The following is a 20,346-nucleotide window of genomic DNA, read 5'->3' on the forward strand; positions in this document are numbered from 1 at the left end:
TAACTTGTACAGTCACTCGTGCACACACCTCCTTGTTTGTGTTACAGTGGCAACAATCAAACTTCTTTTGTGCAGAGCCAGTTTTGATTCAACTAAATAGGTAAATACCCTGGTGTTGGTAGAAACCAAAGCAGAGTTAAAAGAGAAGGAATATTGAACTTAGATTCACAGGACACAAACACCACTCCACATGACTTATAGTTTTGTACTGTTGGATGAAAAGAAGCAGGTCTGTTTGATCACAGTTTCTGATAAAAACTGATAAAACTAGACAAAATCATTAGCTGATGCAATTTTAATTGTACGTATCTTTTTGTTGGTCTAATAAGGAGCTGCTGTACCTGTATATATGCTCCACTTTACCTCTGCCTAACTAATGGATATTTTGAAGAAACTTTGAGTTTGTACGTGTTTACTTATAGCTGAACCCCAAGATAACCATAGGCTGAATGTATTTTGAAAATATAATTATCAGTATAATTATCATAAATATAGTAGCACAATGCTCCAGGAGGCATTTTGTATTATGTGAGTATCTGCAGCTTCACCAGACATGTTTTAGTGATATTACTGCAGCATATTTTCTGTATTTGTATGTATCATTAAGCACATGTACATACTGTAGAGGGTAACCAATACACTGCCAATGTAGCCAAAGTGTAAATGTTTATATGTAATGCAGTGTTGGTCTGAAAATTATAAATGAAAAGAACATCACTGCCAAAACTGAAAATCAGCTGTTTCTGGCTTCATCAGCTATTTGTCGTTGTGGCTAAAACTTCAATTTTTGTTCTGTTTGCCCATGGTTGGTCATGAGGTCTCACATGTTTAAAGGTCAATTAACAAACATTTATTTCCGAATCAAGTGTTAGATAATTAAATTCAGTAAAGTACAGTATACTATACTACACACTACTAACTACATTTGTAATGAACCAAAAACAACATAGCATAATGGGGGAAATGCCTAAAGGTTGATCTTGCTTAAAATCATTGTGAGACATTATTTACATCACATTAAAGCATTTTTCTATACCCACATGTATCATCAGATATTCTTGCAAATGAGACTTCACTTCAGGTATAGATTTTCTAAGATCCGAGTCTAAAAAAGCAGACAATCATATTAGCTGTGCAGTGCATACTGCATTGAATTTAGAAGGCTTGTTTGGCAAAATAATTAATTTACAATGTAAAGTTCACAGATAAATGTAAAGAAATAAAATATGAGAGGTTGAAGTATTATAAAAGTATATACTTGAGTAAAATGCATGTATCTCATTATGCAAAGCAAATGCAAAAATTTGCATTTGCATAACAAATTCATATTTCGATTTAAACAAGACACCAGGAACAAAGCCGCTGGATTATTGTTGACCTACCATTAACAGTCACTATTGATGTGGTTTCTGTTGTAGAGCAGAGTCTATTTTTTCCCATACTGTATTTAATTAGGTAAATACCACCTCACACCTGTATACACAGTAGTTTAGCATTTACTTTTTTGTTTTTACAGGTAACCGTTAACTGGTCATGTGGTTTGAAGGGAGGAGCAACTGTGACGAAGAGGGAAGACGGAAATTTCAACTGAGCAGCTGACGGAGCAGGAGAGGAAAACAGGGAGAGTCGGGGTGAGTGTTAATACAGCATTATTATTTTACACCTGAAGTCCCTGACAGAGTTGTCTCCCTGTGAATTGTTTTAGAAAACCACAGTTTACATTTTAAGAGTTAGGCAGTGCCATGTACTGGGTGGCACTTCCTGGTTTCTTTGTCTATGTTCTGAATCTTTTGTAAAAAGCATGTTTGTAAAAATAACTGGTCCTGCACTTACAGTCGGTGTTAAGGTAGATTTATATATCATACAAGACGAGAAGTTAACGATGGTTTCTGTCATTACATTGTAGTAACTCAGAGGTAGTTACTGTGCTTGGATCCAAGCTGCTGCAGTAGTGAAGTTTAGGATGGATTGAGCAGAGGTGTGTCAAATACACAAACTCAATACTCAGGTAAAAGTGCAAATACTTGCCCAGAATAATACTCACACAAGTAGACGTACCCTTTCATTTTTTTACTCAAGTAAAAAGTACAATCTTTCCATGTTACTGGGAGTGCAAAAGTAAGTTTTCCATTAAGAAAATTATAGTTGTATAATTAAATTAAATTCAGTTTTATTTGTATAGTGCCAATTCACAACAGAAGTTGGCACTGTAAAGGCACTTTACAGTGCAATTATTATTATATTTTAAACTATATAGAATTTGATGTTGATTAAATAAATGTAGAAGTTTAATCCAGACAGTAACTAGTAACCAATCATGTTAAATAAATGTAGTGCAGTAACAGTACAATATTTTCCTGATTAGTGCAGTCTAAGTAAGAGTAAATGTTAATGCTCTCTGAGTGAACAACTCTTTATTTATTATAACAGCAGGAAGTTTCTGTCTTCCCGCCTCTTTCTCCAGGTGTTCCCCTCAAAACGCTCCCCCCGGAAGTACACCTGACGCCACTCAACTATGTACAATCAACTTAAAATTAACAGGTTCTTTTGGAGTCGCTGGGAGCAAAACATTAAAAAGGAGCAAACCAGGTGAAATTGTTTATAAATTATTATCTAAAAACTCATAAAAAAAAATTGTCCGGACAACTTGCAAGCGTGCAGAGAAAAGTTCCTGTAGGGAGGTGTCTCAGCTGATCCTCGCTCCCGGTCTCCTCCTTCCCGTCGCTCCGTCCCTCGTTTCTGCACCGCCGCTCTCACAGGTGGCTCCCACCCTCTCTGCTTCCGACTCCCTCCTCGCCGGTGCACACACCTGACGTGTTTTCACCACCTCTCCGTTTATTTGTTTTTTTACCTCTGTCGCCTCCTGAATCGAGGGCGAGTGGCCCCGTATCATCAACCGGGGAAGGCGAGCGCTCATCCCGCTCTGTGAAATCCCTTCACCCTTATTCCCTCTTGACAGCCTCTACTGTCTTCATCGTATCCTACTGACCCTCTCATTAGCCACAGTTCATGGTAACTGGCCTTTCTTCTAGTTAGGTCACTATTCATTCAAGTAGCTTCTTCGGACTGAAGCCTGCTGCTCCTGGATCAGCCACACCTTTGGTATTTGAAATGCATCGTTTTCAGCATTAGTGTTATTCATATCTCATGTAACTGTTGAGGTGACCTAATACAAATAAGAAATAAAGTGAAGTTTCACTTTCTGTTTTCTCTTTGTCTTATTCTCTCTTGAATACAAACAATCGCACTTCTCCAATGTGAGCGTAGGTTCACTCTTTTACTTTCTCTATTAAAAATCAGCTTTCAGCATTTGTGTTGTTTGAGGGCTGGAAATAGGTCACACTTAATAATAATAAGAACAAGTCACTGAAATCTGGGCTGACTGTTTGGACAAAATGTTCCATGACTCAATCCAAGCAGCTGTTTCAGACTGAAGTAGCTACTTGAATGACTTGAATGAATCTTCACTGACATATTAAGCGTCCTTTCACTTACTTTAACTGTGCCTATAAATGTTCCAGCTTTTGTTAAGAGCTCTTCCACCTAGAACTGCTTGCTCCTGTATGTATGCACTTGGTTTTGGTCCCAGTGTTCATTATCAAAGACTGATGATCTCATTCTGGATGGTAAAGTTGACAGGGCACTGCAGTAAAGTAAGTTTGTAATTTTTCCACCAGCATTCAAGGTAATGTTTGTACTAGAAGTACCAAATATTCACCACCTGATTCAAGGCTTCAGTTTAACTTCGAAGTGAACACCAGTGGCCACCTCGTGGCCAACTGCAGCCATAGTAACCCTCCTGACACAGTTTCAAACCCATGCCAGCAACAACAGTTCAGAAAAGACTGGTCATTTTAAACTACTTGTTTTTGTTCAAAAGTCTATACAAACAAGAAAAGAGATCCTTCGTGCTGCAGCTTCGCAACTGATTATGTTGTTTGGACGAACACAGAAAGACCTTTCTAGATCTCCTTAGCTTTCACTTGAAGCAGATGATGCTGGAATGAACAGATATTTGCAGCCAAGTAATGTAAATGTAATTATAATGTAAGTAAACACTCAAAGCCCATCACTAAAACTCATAGTTAAATCAATAAACATCACACTGAAGCAACACTTGTTTAATGTCTGTGTTTTACTTTATCACATAATCCTAATGAAAGATTTCTTGCTTTACCCACCAGACTGAAGTCCAGAAGATGAGTCTTTGTGTAGGGGAAGAGGACAGAGCAGAGTCTCCAGAATCCATCTGTTCAGACTTCAATAATGAGCCTGGACATTCAGAAAAACTGTAAGACTCTGAGATATTTGCTAGTAACAGCACTTTGTCTATTGTTATGTCCCATTGTGGCCTTACCATCAGAAGATTTATGAAACACTCCCACAATATAAATGTAATACACTGATGTTTGCAGAGATCAATGCGACAAACAGAGGGCATTGTCTTTAGTATCCAGCTGTGTGTCTATGAAGAGCTTCCGGTCCAGAGACTCACCTCCATACCTCTGTAATGAACCTGGACCCTCAGACACAAAGTAAGAGACAGTTTCTATTGTATCTTGACTTTATGGAGCCTGACTTGGAACCTACAGATGGGTCATTATTTAGGGGACTCAGTTAGATCAGTTGTTACATTTCCCCAAGGGGATCAATAAAGTAAATTATTAATAATAGTAATAATATTAGAACTTCTCAATCTGTGACAGAACAGCAGGGCGGAAGCTGCATAGTGTTTCAATACACGTATGAATTGTCCACACAATCTAAATAACATTGTTATAGTTGCTGCACCTTATACTGTATATACATTTACTTTCTGTATGTATTTTTATGCACAAATTAAACCCTATTAATTACCAGTTTTACATTACATGTTGAGAGAGGGCATACTGATTGTTGTATTTGTGCATAATAAGTTGTTGATTATGACCCCCATCATTTCAAAATAATACAAAATGATATCCATCTAAAATTAGATATGAATAAAATTAGGGAAAGAAACTGGAAGGAGAGTTTTTTCAACAACACAACCATGATGCTTCTACAGTTTTAATGTTTAACATGACATTGTTTAATGTGATTAAACTGTCTTTGTATTTTGACTAGTCCCTACCACTTACAGAGGGGAGATTCTCCAGTCTCCAGCTGTTTGTCTATGAAGACTGATAGGTCTAAAGAAGAAACTCAATTTTTTTATAATGGACTCTCAGACTCAAGGTAAAAGTTCTTTTGCATGCCCCCCTTTTGTGCATCTGTTTTTTTGACAAAACTTGCAGCAACATACTGTATTCAAGTGCTGAATACTTTCAGTTGTGCTGGGAAACAAGTTCAGCACTATTACACGTATATTAACTGCACCTGATTATTTTTTCCAGTTAAAGTTAATTTATTTAATATCCACAGAAAGAGGAAGATAAGTAATATTTGTGTAGAGGAACAGATGTCCTCTTGTGCTTTGTGTGAGGACGTCCTGAAGGATCCAGTCTCTACCAGCTGTGGACACTGGTTCTGCAGACAGTGCATCACCTCATACTGGGACCAGTCTGGTTCATCAGGAGACTCCTCCTGTCCCCAGTGTGGAAAAAGATCCAGAACCAGACCTGGACTACAGAGAGTCATTCAGACCAACACTGTACAAAGTAAGACTGAACATCTGTCTGCTGATATGCTTCTAAAAACAGGACTTGTCTTATGCAGTGTAATTTCTCATTTAAAATGGACTCAAGTGAAGTGGAAAACTATCCTGTGGTCTGATGGGTCCAAATCTGATGTAAACTACTGGTAACTCACTTTGGATCATTTCAATAAATGAATCTTATGAAAACAACTAAGAACACATTCAACTTTAAGAGTTTTGAGATATACCTATATGGGAAATTATATGTTGCTCATATCAGTCATGTACACAGTTATAAAAAAACAGTCACTATAAATGCATTTCATAACAAAACATGCAAACTCTGATTTCAGTTTGACATCATAGCCTTAATTTCTATATATGTTTTTACAGTAACGCAAATAATCATACTCAGCTTCAAATAGTTTCTTGTCTTTCAGCAGATGTTGGTCTGCAGAAGGTTTTAGATGAACATAAGATCAGTCTGAGGAGGAGATGTGAATGTGTGACTGAAGGAACTGAAACAGGAAGTGGAACCCTCCTCAACAGGATCTACACTGAGCTCTACATCACAGAGGGACAGAGTGAAGAGGTTAATACCCAACATGAGGTGATGCAGCTGGAGACAGTTTCCAAGATGAAGACCCTCCATGACACTGCAATCAAGGTCTATGACATCTTTAAAGCCTTACCTGACCAACAGACACACATCAGAGTGGTTCTGACGAACGGTGTCGCTGGTGTTGGAAAAACCTTCTCAGTGCAGAAGTTCACTCTGGACTGGGCAGAGGACTTGGAAAACCAAGATGTCAGTCTGCTGGTTCTGCTTTCATTCAGGGAGCTGAACCTGATCAAAGATAAGCAGTACAGTCTTCTCACCCTGCTCCATGTTTTCCATCCAACATTACAGAAGGTCACAGCAGAGGAGCTGGCTGTCTGTAAACCTTTGTTCATCTTTGACGGCCTGGATGAAAGCAGACTTTCACTGGATTTTACCAACAGGAAGGTTGTGTCTGATGTCACACAGAAGTCATCAGTCAACGTGCTGCTGACAAACCTCATCAAGGGGAATCTGCTTCCCTCAGCTCTGGTCTGGATAACGTCCCGACCTGCAGCAGCCAATCAGATCCCTCCTACATGTGTTGACAGGGTAACAGAAGTACGAGGCTTCACTGACGTCCAGAAGGAGGAGTACTTCAGGAGGAGATTCACTGATGAAGAGCTGTCCAGCAGAATCATCTCACACATCAAGACATCCAGGAGCCTCCACATCATGTGTCACATCCCAGTCTTCTGCTGGATCACTGCTACAGTTCTGGAGCACATGTTGACGACAGAGCAGAGAGGAGAGCTGCCCAAGACCCTGACTGACCTGTACTCACACTTCCTGCTGGTTCAGACAAAGAGGAAGAAGAACAAGTATGATGAGGGACATGAGACGAGTCCACAGGAGCTGACAGAGGCTGACAGAGAAGTTCTTGTGAAGCTGGGGAGGCTGGCGTTTGAACATCTGAAAAAAGGAAACATCATGTTCTACCAAGAAGACCTGGAGCAGTGTGGTCTTGATGTCACAGAGGCCTTGGTGTACTCAGGAGTTTGTACAGAGATCTTCAAAAGAGAGAGTGTGATCTTCCAGAAAACAGTCTACTGCTTTGTTCATCTGAGCATTCAGGAGTTTCTGGCTGCAGTCTACATGTTCCACTGTTACGCTTACAAGAAGACAGTGGGCCTGAAGACTTTTCTGGGACAAAGCTCCTGTGACTTGTGCCTGGATGATTTCTTGAGTAGATCTTTAGACAAATCCCTGAAAAGTAAAAATGGTCACCTGGACTTGTTTGTTCGCTTCCTTCATGGCCTTTCTCTGGAGTCAAACCAGAGAATCTTGGGAGGTCTGCTGGGTCAGACAGAGAAGAGTCCAGGAATCACCCAGAGAGTCATCAACAACCTGAAGAAAAAAAAGTCAAAAATCTCTCCTGACAGAAGCATCAACATCTTCCACTGTCTGATGGAGATGAACGACCACTCAGTATATCAGGAGATCCAAGAGTTCCTGAAGTCAAAGAGCAGATTGCAGAAGAAACTCTCTGAGATCCACTGTTCAGCTTTAGCCTACATGCTGCAGATGTCAGAGGACGTTCTGGAAGAGTTGGACCTTTACAATTACAAGACAACTATAGAGGGACGCCAGAGACTCATCCCAGCTGTGAGAAATTGCAAAAAGGCTTTGTGAGTAAGATACACACTCAACACTCCTGCAAAATTTCAACACACACACACACACACACACATTAACTGCATGATTTATTATTATTATTATTTAGTACATCGGGATTAACTGTTTGGTTTACAATTAATGTGTGAGATTTTGTTATATTTGAAATGTTTTTGTTTGGTATTACAGACTTTCTGGCTGTGGACTCAAAGAAATTCACTGTGAAGTAGTCGTCTCTGCTCTGAAGTCCAACCCCTCTCATCTGAGGGAGTTGGATCTTAGTAACAACAACCTGCATGATTCAGGATTGCAGCAGCTGTCTAATGGGCTGAAGATGCCAAACTGTAAACTAGACACATTGAGGTTAGTTAATACTTACTAATAATTAATAATAATAGTAGTTTTCTCTTACTAACTAATTAGGCACACACACCCACTCACTGTTTTAATCACACCCTTGATTTTGATCTGACATACAGTGTTGAAAATGATCATTTAATAGTTTTTCTCCCAAACCCTTAATTGTAATAACATTTGAATTCACTGTACTAAACTTTACTTCATCTAAGAATACATTTTACTTTAGTAGGTGTTGATAATACTGTTGACAAATTTAAGGAACTGATTCCATCTTTTAGTTCAGAGTCATGTACGAATAAAGAGGAGAGCAGTCATCTTAACTTTACTCCAGTACAAGTTGATTATCTTGTTGATATTACTGTAGCCTCACTACAATCAATCCACGATACCATAGCTCCTCTGAAAAAGAGGGTAGTCAATCAGAGAAAGCTAGCTCCATGGTACAGTCCAAAAATCTGTAGTTTAAAGCAGAGATCACGTAAGCTGGAAAGGAGGTGGCGTTCCACCAATTTAGATTAATGTTGCCTAGCCTGGAAACACAGTTTAATAAAGTATAAAAAAGTATACTTAATATTGCCCTTAGACAATATTATTAGGAAACATAAAAAAATATATTGTTATGCAGATGATACCCTTCTATATGTATCTATGAAACCTGAAGAAACTAATTAATTAATCAAACTTCAAGCATGCTTAAAATACATAAGTTCAGACAAGACAGAGTCAATTTAGTTTGTTCTTAAAAACCTCAGAGACACTCATAATCATATTCTTTCCCAAATAGCATAACATTGGTCACAAGCAATACTGTAAGAAATCTCAGAGTCATCTTTGACCAGGATATCTCCTTTACTGCATACATAAAATAAATATCTAGGACAGCTTTTTTCCACCTGAGTACTGAATATTGGTAAAATTAGGAACATAATGTCTCAAAGTGATGGTGAAAAACTAGTCCATGCATTCGTTATTTCCAGACTGGATTATTGTAATTCACTATGAATAGTTTGTCCCAATAACTCCTTACAAAGCCTCCAGTTAATCCAAAATACTGGATTAAACGTTTTTGTGTGATACAGGTTATTTTCTTTTTTGTTTTGTTTGAAGTTCATGATGTGTGTTTTTTGTTGTGTCTGGCTGCAGGCAGAGTTCAAGACTGGAATTAACATGATACATCGTATTTCTCCTATGTAAGCTTCTCTCCGCTGGCTCCCTGTAAAATCCAGAATATAATTTAAAATTCTCCTCTTTACAAATAAAGCACTTAATAATCAAGCTCCATCATATCTCCTGTGGAACCAGCTCCCACTTCAGGTTCTGGAGGTAGACACCCTCTCTCCATTTAAGACTAGGCTTTTAAACTTTCCTTTTTTATAAAGCTTACAGTTGTAGATTGCTCTGGTGACTCTGAACCATCTCTTATATGAAAAACTACATTGTATTCAATTAACCACAATTTATTTAGACTTAGGTCCTGCAGTTTGTCAGAGATCGGATGTGCTTCTCTGGTCTCGGCTCTGAAGTCCAATCCATCCCATATAAGAGAGCTGGAGCTGAGTAAAAACAACCTGCAGGATTCAGGAGTAAAGCTGCTGTGTGGTTTTCTGGAAAGTCAACAATGTAGACTGGAGACTCTGAGGTTAGTTTTGTGCTGACTGTCTGCAACTAGTTCTTATTTTTAGTATTGGCAGATTTTTGTTACAATTAATTAACTTATACTGTTAGAAAATGGAAAAAAATATTTCACTATAGCAAAATTAGATTTCTGTGATCTGTAAAATTTTAAGAAGTAGATTTAGTATCAAAATTCTAGAGCTTGCTATATTTGACAAGCGGTCTAAATTATGTGTCTGTCAAATCTTGACATCTAATCACAACAAGTGATTATCTTTTTATTTTCTTCTAAATGGCTGAGAAAAAGTAATGTATTTATTTTATTTCTAAGAAAAGATTTCTTATGTAGCACTCTTTAAAACTAAATAGTTGCAGATTATTTATGTAAATAACTAACTACAGTAATTAATATTACATTTATCGAGTAATTTTAATGTTCAAGTCTACCTTCTTCTTAAGTTACAAGTACACTCCCTAACTAGTGCCATACTGTGATAAACTGAAATCTTATTTTCACTTTTTGTATTATACTTATATCTTTAACCTGCATCCTCCGAAGTTCAGCTGTGAAGAGATGATGAAACACTCACACTCAATGACTTTAAACAGAAACTGTGTTTTTTTTTTTTTTTTACTTTTTTAGATTGAGTTGGTGCAGTTTGACAGAGATCAGCTGTGCTTCCCTGGCCTCAGCTCTGAAGTCCAACCCCTCCCATCTGAGAGAACTTGATCTGAGTGACAATAACCTGCAGGATTCAGATGTGAAGCCACTGTCTGACCTTAAGGATAGTCCAGACTTTAGACTGAAGAATCTAAGGTCAGTAGAGGGTGAAATTAGTCCATGCTGGCTTTATAAGTATTGTACTAAACACAGGATAAAATGAAAGATCTAGCATGTAAGCAAATAAATGATATAATATAATAATAAAAAAAATGTTGATGACCTAGCAGTTTATTTCTACTGTGGACTTGATGAAATCTGCACAATAAACAGATTTGATGCTAAAAGTCTCTGCAGGTCTGTGAGCTTCCAGCTCAGTGTGTTCACTCCAATACGTTAACATGAGAGCTGAAAGGAAGCTGGCGACACTACACAGCTCTGAACAGGACTGAAGTCTCTGCTGCTCTTTCTACTGGATGTGCTGCATCACTGACTGACAGCTGATGAAGGGAGTCTCTGGAAACTCTCATTGATCTAATCTGTTCTCTCTGATTCTCTCTACAGCTGGAAGTGGCTATCTTAGTAACACTCAGAGTAAACTGGATCGTGTGTGTGTTGACGAAAGATGACCTCCGTCCTGATGATCCACATGCTGAAGTAGCAACCGCTTGTTTGTAGAGAGTCTCTGACTGGAGCATGTTGCTGGGAGGTGGAGTGAAGAGGAGAGCCTTATCCTGCAGCGACTGCTAATGATAATTGATACTTTGTAATTTCTTTTGGGGAAGTTATTGTGGACAGGCTGTCCCCTTCAGATGCAAAGGCTTCGGGGTCCAGGTTCTTGTCCAGGCACACTTCAACATATGGTCCAAACATTTTTGTGTGATACAGTTTTTTTTCTGTTTGGTTTTGTTTTAAGTTCATGTTGTGTTTTTTTTTTTTGTTGTTGTTGTTGTTGTTTTTTTTACATTAAAGTCTGAACACTAAAGTTCTCTATAATTGGTTTGATTTTCATAAATTTATAAAATACTAATAGTCCCATAATTATTATGCCATTGAAGAAACCCCACCACTTGATGCGGTAATGTAGTTTCTTGTTGATGTGGACTGAAAAAGCTACTTAGATGAGTTGTGAAATGTAGTGACTCAACATCCAGAATCTTCAGACAAACAACTTTATGTTAACAGAATAACACAGTTTCTTTTGAGCAGAGATCACCACAATCTTAAACAACAAACCTTATTTCTAGAAATACTTTTTCAGAAATCCAATTAAATCTCCTATTTATTAATTTGTTTGAATACTAATCTGACTCTGTGTGATTTCTGGTAATAAAATTATTTATAACATTTCTTCTAAATTCTAGTGTATTTCTGCTGACTACTTTCATGTACTGTACTGAAGAAACAGATATTGTTTGGTTATTGCAAGTTTAAACGAGAGTCCCGTCCTGTAAGTTGCAGTGTGAAGCCTTGTTACAGCAAATCCCTCAAAGCGTCAGCACTTCATATTTTGTTCCTCTTTGAATCACTAAGTAAGGTAAGTTTCCACAGTTGCCACAAGCTGTTTCAATATACTTCTACATATTAATGTACACAACCGTTCATAAGTGGGATCATTAAAATATTTTATTGTTTTCCAAGAAAACACACATGAAATTAGTCTGAATAGGAAATAAAGCAAAATTCCGTCTCACATACGACTTTTTCTTCCATCCCTAAGTCTCCTCTTTACTTTTGATGCTGATGCTGGTGTTTGATGTGTACTATTTAGTGCAGCTGCCAGTTGAGAACCTGTGAGGTCTTAAACTACACACCCTCAGATATTTGTCTTCTTGCACAGTTGTGAATCAATCCCACTACTTTTTCTATCTGGATAATAAGACATTTTTTGTTTGTCTTATTTTCTTTCTTTCTTTCTGGCTATTGGCACCTATTGAAACCTGTAAACAAACAACTGCTGATGTTCAGATACTAAACTAACCCAAAGAATCCCATGCTGCCTTCTTCTGCACAATGGAAGCTGCTTTGTTGTTTTTCGTTGCCGAGTCACTCTACACGCCTCCCTGTCTGTGTTACCATGGCAACAGTCAAACTTTTGCTGAGCTGGTTTTCTCACTCGCTGTCTGATTGTTTCTGTGTCTCGCTCTGAATCTGACTCTGTCTGCCGGTTTATTACTGAGTTTTTCTGCACAGCACAGACTCGTCTTTAGTCTCTTACTGCGACACACAGGTTAGTCACCACTCTCTTCTCCTGCAGCCTTTAAGCTTTAAGCAGCTCCAGCAGTCAAAGACACTCAGGCAATTCAGGTTGTTGAACATGAGAATGAGAGTTTCATCTTATCAAAGTGCCTTGAGATGGCTTCTGTTGTGATTTGGAGCTATACAAATAAAATTGAATTTAATTGAATTGACTCAGTATTTACTCTACTAATTATGTTGGTGTTGTTTGTATTAGTGTTTTTAACGTTAAATATGGCAATTATTCATTTTTAACTCTCAAAAGTCTAGTCAAGAGCACCAAACCATATCACTAACACCACAATTAATTTTTTAAAAAGTCCTCATCATTTAATTACACATGGAATCATGCTTTTCCTCCATCATGCTGTTGAGTTGCAAGTTTTTGATCTGATTGTTTGTCTTTATAGATATAATATATTATATGAAGATTTGTAGAGCATCTACCTGATCAATCTAAAGATAAATCATACTGTATAAGTGACTACAAACCATAGTGTTATGACACATGCTGATTTCTAATGTGTGCAAGAATTAGCATTATTCAATCAGTGGAAGCTAAATCTGTTTTTGGTGTCCTGGGTCTCAGATGGATGATCCAGACTCTCGTCCTCCAGCTAAGGCTTTGCAGAAGAAACGGGTGTCGATTGTTCCCCCGGCTGTCAGCCCTGATCCAGGCTTGAACGACTTTGGTCCTTCCCCTCGTGCAGAGCTCCATGGAGACGGGCAGGAGATCCAACGTGCCCCAACACGCAACCATGATCGTGGACTGGACAGCCGGGGTGGGGCTTGGGAAGAGGAAGAGGAGGATGGAGCCTTTACCAAACCCAGACCACCACAGCTGGTCCTCCGCAGAGGTGTAGACATCACACGGGTCCAGAATTGAAATAAAAGCATTGAACTGATGCTAATTACCACACTAAAGTCATTATTTAAACTATACTATATGTTCTAATAGATACATACAGGCTAACACTAACACAACTTATTAAAACGTTACGTTTGCAAGATGTGGCTTTGATGCTGTTCAGAACATTGTGTGATTCATAACAGTGAAACAATGACTAGAACACAGACTTGTGTGTGATTTCAGGTACCTCTAATTTCTTTTTGTCAAATCCTCAGACTCAACTGGCAGAGTATATAGACGATTAGGAGACCAGAACCTCGGAGCCCTCTATCAAATGTCGTCTCCTACAGCTGCCCCCCCACCGACTGCGGGCACCACAGTGAGTGAACACCAACAGCAGTCAGTCAGTGATGTAGTCATGTAACGTAACATATCATGTATTCATGGGTGTATGGTTCACAAATGGGTTCACACCTGAAATCAGTTGGATGATGCCAGCATTTGATGAGTTATAAGAAAGCGGTTGTATCATATGTCACTGTGTTGAACATCAACCTTTATGTCCTGGGTTTGAAAGTATTTTCAAGCATCTTATGGTTTTTACTTAATTTAATTATCTTAACATCCGCCTGCAGCTAACCCAAAAGGCTTTGTTCTGTGGACTATCTTTAGCGACCTCTTTTGTCTCCCAGGTGTCTGCTAAAAAGACGATGCTGCTGTCCAATGAGGCGAGGAGGGAGATAGCAAAACAGATGAGAGCCAAGAAGGAGGAGAGACGAGCGCTGTTGGACGCTCGACACAAATACCTGATCAGCAGGCTGGCAGATGCTGTGACCCTAGGGGAGCAAGAGGTGGAGGACGCCCTCATCTCTGATGATAAGGTAGCATCACAGTCCTAAACTACAAACTCAGAATCACAGTCGTGCTTCATCTTAATTCATGTCTCGTTCTTCCAGTTCACTCTCGTTGATCAGTTCTTTGCCGTAAATGGATCCAAGAAGCTGATTTTCTTCTATCAGAATGTGAACAAGGTAATTTCTCTCATACAAATATAGGAATTAATGGGGCAGCTACAGTTTCATCTATTTTCTCAGCATCCTTTTTTTATTACTCTGCCTCTCTGTTTGTTTACCCACCTTTCTCCTCAGAGCCTCTTCTCCAGTCATGCATCATTTCTGGACCTCGAAGGCTCGGCTGCGACTCAGAAGAAACTCTTCCTCACTACAGGGATGTCTGAGGTAGGTTTGACTGCTGATCCAGCAGTTAGTTACACATTTCCTGATCACAGAGAAACGCAGTGCTTTCCCAGAGATTAAGTGCAGCCCTTACTACAGTGATTAATCCCAGTGTTCAAAGGGTTATGTACATGCATATTTACTGAATTTCATTAAGCACATGTAGTGGGTTACCAATACACTGCCAGTGTAGCCAAGGTGTAAATCTAATATGTTTAATGAATGCAGTGTTGGTCTGAGAATCGTAAACGAAAAGAACATCACTGCCACCACCTGTTATTGTCCTAACTCAGAGATAATAACTGCTCTGGTCGAGTCTGTGTTGTGTTGCTGTGGAAGAAAATCCGGTGAACTGATTTGTTTGAGTGAAACAAAACACTTTCAATACATTACCAGTAAACTAGTAGCTCAGCTATTCAGTTCTGTGTCTGTTATGTTATATTATATTCTGAAATGCTGTCTCTACAGGAAACTATAATAAAACATAGTTGATGAATCTAAGTTAACAAATTATTTTCCTGTGTGTTTTTCATGGTTTGAGTTGAGTTGATTTTTGGGGTGAGGTAAGAATTATCAGTGGAGGTTCAAAATATGGAATCTGTTAATATCCTCACTGCTGACTGTGTGTATTTAAACGAGGGATGTCCACAGTCGTGTGACAGATGTGAGTAGAAATACCATTTGAAAACTAAACGCAGTGTCTTTCTGTTTTTCCAGCCTTTACTGGGGAAGTGTCTGTTCTTTCTAAGAACCACTGACAAGGCCATAACCACCGCTAACATACAGCAGGTAACTTAGCTTTGTTGTCTGAATTCAGATCAAACTGAACAAACATCGCTGACTTTTTGCTCTGTGAGAAAATGGGAACTTGAAGGAGGTTGAAGCAGAAGCGGTGCTGTTGAAAATGCTGTGTTCACAGGAGGTGAACTTCGGCACATTGGACAGCAGCGACGGCAGCATCCTGAACAGTCTGGAAATGCTGATGGCTCAGATAATGCTCCCGGCCCTCAGGTCACAGCAGGTACACACCAACATCTGTCTGCAAGATCTCTGTTCGTTATCACTGTAACTTTTATTGTTTATTTACCAAATAAAACTCATATACCATACTCAATATATGTACTAAGGTATATAGTTTAATGAGAGGTATATTTACATAATTTAGTATTTAGACTGAATTTTGCTAATTACCTGACCTTACACAGACATTTCTAGAAAGTCTACCTAGATGACTCACACACAGCAAAACAATAACTCAACTATAAATACAATTTACAAATGTGTCTATTATGTTAGCAATTAACCCAAACCAAACTGAAATAAATCATAGTAATAACATGATCTGGGTGTAAATTTTACTGTCTAATTGGCTTTGTCCTGCATTTACCAGCTGTGATTTTCTGGGGTCATCTTTTGCTCACATGAAAGATGTCTCCCATCTTCAGCTGTAGCTGAGACAGTGACCCTTATTATTGGTAATGGAAAAGAAACTGATGCACTGCTAACCAGACTAAAGCAACTGATATATAAAATGAAACTGCTCAAGGTAACAGTGTTCAGTTTCAGCTTCTTCACTGACTCTGACTTCTCTGTTCAGACATGGGGCTCTGTACAGGAGGGTGCATCCTGTCCAGACGTCCAGTCCTTCCTGTCCTCAGTGGACCATTTTATCAACAATCTGAACTCAGCCAGAGTCAACATCGACAGAAAGTTCCAGCTGCAGCACGTGGACATTCCTGATGTCATCAGTCAGCTGAGCAGTCCTGCAGACTACACCGCTGCTGGTGGGACGATCAACCACACATCTGTCCTATTTCCATTTGGTTCCACAATTCATGTGTTTAACCTACAGACGTGTGTATCAAGAATTTAACATTTTAGTACCAGCAACTCAAAAGAGGTTACAGTGCTGTGACGATTCCCCTTTGACTAAAAAGTCTCATCCATAGCTGCTGAAATCATATTTCTTTGTTCTCAGCCAATAACAGTGAGCTGATGGAGTGTCTGGAGGGCATAGTCTCCGTTTGGGCCAATCAGATCAAGCAGGTGCTGACAGAGAGTGAACAGATAAGGAAGGAGGCCGATGATGTTGGACCATCAGCTGAGCTGGAGCATTGGAAGAGACGCATGGTCACTTTTAACAGGTAGATGCATGTCGTACAACTTCTTTGGTGTTTATTATCTGGGAAGAAAGTAATAAACTTGCACACTGTAGTATTTTGGATGAAGGTTCATTCACTGTCATCTGTAAAGGTCCCTGTAACACTCCTGTATATGTGTGTGTGTGTGTGTGTCAGTCTGATGGAGGCAGTGAAGCGTCCTGAGGTGAAAAGGACTCTGGGAGTTCTGCAGGTGGCCAAGTCCAGAGTGCTGCGAACCTGGAGAGAACTGGTCAGCTTCAGAAATCACACGTTGAAATTGAAGTTCATTTACAGTAGTTACATTTCTTGTATTTATTCTGACTTTTTTATTATTATTCAAGGACAGGGACATCACTGTTGTGGCCAATGAGGCCAAAGACAATGTGAAGTTTCTCTACACCCTGGACAAGTTCTTTGGACCGCTGGAGAAATGCACTCCGGTACAAATGGACTGTGTTTAAAACGTCTTTGAATTCGGATCAGTATCCTTCAGGAAAACTTGCTGCTTTACATAAACTGCAGGTTTGATCCACAACTGAAGAGAAAAGAAAGAAAGTAATAAAAAGTGGATCTAAGGAAACCATTTTAACGTCTACCCCATATTGAAACAGTACAAGACTCAACCATTGGTTTTGTTTACATCTATCACATGGTGAACAACAGCTGGTTTTCATTCTTTCACACTAAAAAGCTAAACAACACAAACTGGTTTTAAATGTAAGGAGGTTTTCAGAGCTGCTGTTGTAAACCTATTACCTTCCCTGCTCTCTAACAGACCAGGATGCTGGAGCACATTCCAGGCCTGATGACCAGTATCAAGATGATCCACACCATCTCTCAGTACTACAACACCTCGGAGAGGATGACCTCTCTGCTGCTCAAGATCACCAACCAGATGATCACCACCTGCAGGAGCTACCTGCTGCAGGGTGTGGCCCGCATCTGGGACCACAGCAGGTACAGACAACAAGACCACTAGACCTAAAAAGACCAGATACAGTACATCTGCATTCGAACTAAGGGGGACAAAGTTGCTTTAGAAGCGACTGTAGCTGACAAAAGCTAAAAGGCAAAAGTAATAAAATAAGAGAGAAAAGAACTAAAAAACATATCAAACTAAACAAGATCAAGGATTGGATATTAAAAAAAGTAATACTAGATGGGATGAGGTGAGAACAGGTGAAATAAATCTAAAAGAAAAGTTTAGAATAAATTAAAAACAATGATAATGGGAGAATAAAGATACAAACACACATTTAACCGACAGCCTGTATGTGTGTTTATGTGTTCAGGCCACTGCTGCTGCAGAGAATCTCAGAGTGTCGTCATCTGAATGAGGAGTACCAGAGGAGCTTCCAGATGGTCCGAGACAAGCTGAGAGAAAACCCTGACAACAGACAGTTCGACTTCAGGTCAGAACACTGAGCAGCTGATTCTCCCGTTTTATAAGCTCAGCACCTCACAGCCACTCATCAAGTTAACACGGCGCCATCTCTTTAGTGAGAACTACATCTTTGGGAAGTTTGATGCGTTCTGCAGGCGCCTGGAGAAAATCGCTGACATGGCGTCCACGATGGAGAGCCTGGACGCTCTGCAACACATGAAGGTGACCTGGTTTTAAGACTATTGTCTCTAAACCAAGCCTGGAGAAAGTATTCCAACCACATACAGAAAAATATGTTCAAACAACTGAAGCACTTTTCTTTGTAACTACAAATCCACCTCGTGACTTGTCTTCTGGCAGATTCATCTGTATTCGGATGAGACCTGATGGTTTGTTGATACAGTTCAGATACTGACCTCAGTTTGTAGAACACCCAGCATGTGAATGAACTGAATCTTAAACTGATTTAAACTGAGCTGAGCTGTGTTACAGGTGGAGGGTGTTGAGAAGATTTACACTCGCTACCAGAACATTGTCTCCACAACAAAGTCCAAGACCTACGACATCCTGGATCACCGTAAGCTGGAGGTAAAGTAACTTTATAGTTTTGAATAGAGATAGTTTTGTTTACATTATCTATGCTACAGAAAGGTGTAAGAAAACATGCATACTGTTTGTATCAGTTTGACAGGGATTATGCAGAGTTCCAGCTCCAGGTTCAGGGTTTGTTCGAGTCTCTTCGGTCTCTGCTCGACTTCTGGTTCAATCAGTCTCTCACTGTAAGTTTATGCTGAGAACTTCACACTGAAACGTGTGTAGATTTATTACTGAGGATGGAACATGTGTTGTTGTGTGTCAGACCGAGCGGATGCTGCAGCTGCTGGCTGTGTTTGAGTCTGGTCCGACGGCTCATCTGGACTTGAAGCAGCACTATCAGCTGCTGCTGCAGCGCTACAGCAGAGAGCTGGAGCAGCTGAGGAAGACCTACCAGAAACAGAGGGAAAGGCCACCTATCGGACGCAACCTTCCACCAGTATAAACACCTGTTACAACTTGAGCTCTAACTAATCTTTATTATTGATAATGTGCTGAGATTTTCTTAGACCTTGGTTTCTCAGAACTATGAACTGTGACCTCATAGTTATTGTATATGCAGCCTATAGACAGGATGAGGTACCAGAAGCAGAGATGCAGGCTGCACACAGACTGGATTTGCCCCCTGTAACATTACCTGTCTCTGTCTCAGGTGGCAGGCAGGATTCTGTGGTGTCGTCAGCTTTATAGGAAGACTGAGACTCCCATGTTGATCCTGAAAAAGAAACTTGGCATGCTGAAGGTATACCCTCCGATTATATGACATCAGTCATGTAATCAGTACGAGCTCACATACTTTGCCTGTCTGTGTCTCCGCCAGGGACCGGAAATGACTAAAGTGATCCAGAACTATAACAAGCTAGCAGCTGTGTTGCTGCAGTACGAGGTGGTGCACCTGCGAGCATGGAGTCAGGCTGCGGAGAATACCCCACACTTCCTGAACTCTGCCCTTCTGGTCCGACATGAAAACAACAAGGTGCTGGATGAATGTGGATTTTAGGAGAACTTGATCGTAACAGTTCAGATGATCGTTAAAATGTCAGCATGTGTACATGTGATTACCTGACCTGGAATCCACAGAGAGGAAATGTGTTTGCCTAAGGCCACTGGGAAACAGTAAAATAAAAAAAAAAACGAAATGCGATAATTTTCAAAAACTTTCTCACGTGAATTGAGCTGCATGACTGACTATTAAGATCGACTGTGGACTTTCAGTTCTTAAGAATACAATTTTTAATGAACTGTCCGATTCCAGGAGGTTTTTGTGAACCTGGATCCAGTGGTCCTGGAGGTGCTGCAGGAAGTACGATGGATGACCAAACTGGGGGTACCAGTGCCAAAAGTCATTTTAAAAATGACAAGCAGAGAAGGGCAGCTCAAAGCTCTGTACAACCGGTGAGAACTCTTTACTGTAGGCTGCTTTACCCTGAAAAAGCTGCA

At 39.7% G+C, this 20,346-nt stretch overlaps 4 protein-coding genes across 7 annotated transcripts in view; 2 read left to right on the forward strand and 2 right to left on the reverse strand.

Moving 5' to 3' along the window:
- Positions 1–20,346, reverse strand: part of LOC113163505 — a 1,294,879-nt gene that overhangs the window by 171,123 nt on the left and 1,103,410 nt on the right. The gene's annotated exons all lie outside the window — the stretch shown is intronic.
- Positions 1–20,346, reverse strand: part of LOC113163500 (NACHT, LRR and PYD domains-containing protein 12-like) — a 664,684-nt gene that overhangs the window by 46,873 nt on the left and 597,465 nt on the right. The gene's annotated exons all lie outside the window — the stretch shown is intronic.
- On the forward strand, positions 2,358–11,404 carry LOC113163514 (protein NLRC3-like). Of its 3 annotated transcripts, none has more exons than XM_026362242.2 (10): positions 2,358–3,653; positions 4,185–4,291; positions 4,416–4,535; positions 5,107–5,217; positions 5,404–5,639; positions 6,061–7,843; positions 8,019–8,192; positions 9,655–9,828; positions 10,447–10,620; positions 11,029–11,404. In XM_026362242.2, the coding sequence occupies exons 1-10, from the start codon at positions 3,513–3,515 to the stop codon at positions 11,045–11,047; spliced, it is 3,039 nt and encodes a 1,012-aa protein (XP_026218027.1). In that variant the 5' UTR covers positions 2,358–3,512; the 3' UTR covers positions 11,048–11,404. The 3 variants fall into 3 exon arrangements, with proteins under 3 accessions (XP_026218027.1, XP_026218026.1, XP_026218028.1); XM_026362241.2 differs by having other exon boundaries at positions 2,359–3,653; positions 6,058–7,843; XM_026362243.2 differs by lacking the exons at positions 8,019–8,192; positions 9,655–9,828; positions 10,447–10,620; positions 11,029–11,404 and having other exon boundaries at positions 2,368–3,653; positions 6,058–7,847.
- dnah5l (dynein, axonemal, heavy chain 5 like) overlaps positions 16,768–20,346 on the forward strand; it is a 31,553-nt gene continuing 27,974 nt past the window's right edge. The window contains exons 1-12 of the mRNA XM_026362179.1: positions 16,768–16,931; positions 17,085–17,178; positions 17,270–17,368; positions 17,704–17,885; positions 18,221–18,340; positions 18,429–18,534; positions 18,805–18,900; positions 18,996–19,091; positions 19,172–19,345; positions 19,559–19,648; positions 19,727–19,882; positions 20,162–20,301. Of these exons, the coding sequence (XP_026217964.1) occupies positions 16,783–16,931; positions 17,085–17,178; positions 17,270–17,368; positions 17,704–17,885; positions 18,221–18,340; positions 18,429–18,534; positions 18,805–18,900; positions 18,996–19,091; positions 19,172–19,345; positions 19,559–19,648; positions 19,727–19,882; positions 20,162–20,301 (1,502 nt within the window). The 5' untranslated portion in view covers positions 16,768–16,782. The remainder of the gene's footprint in view (positions 16,932–17,084; positions 17,179–17,269; positions 17,369–17,703; positions 17,886–18,220; positions 18,341–18,428; positions 18,535–18,804; positions 18,901–18,995; positions 19,092–19,171; positions 19,346–19,558; positions 19,649–19,726; positions 19,883–20,161; positions 20,302–20,346) is intronic.

This window comes from Anabas testudineus, chromosome 2 (genome assembly GCF_900324465.2).
Source record: "Anabas testudineus chromosome 2, fAnaTes1.2, whole genome shotgun sequence".
NCBI lineage: Eukaryota > Metazoa > Chordata > Actinopteri > Anabantiformes > Anabantidae > Anabas > Anabas testudineus.

Coding starts and splice junctions, on each gene's coding strand:
- LOC113163514 (XM_026362241.2), top strand. CDS start 3,513: ATGTTCCAGCTTTTGTTAAGAGCTCTTCCACCTAGAACTGCTTGCTCC. Junction 5,218..5,403: donor AATGGACTCTCAGACTCAAG/GTAAAAGTTCTT, acceptor TAATATCCACAG/AAAGAGGAAGATAAGTAATA. Junction 8,193..9,654: donor TGTAAACTAGACACATTGAG/GTTAGTTAATAC, acceptor CAATTTATTTAG/ACTTAGGTCCTGCAGTTTGT.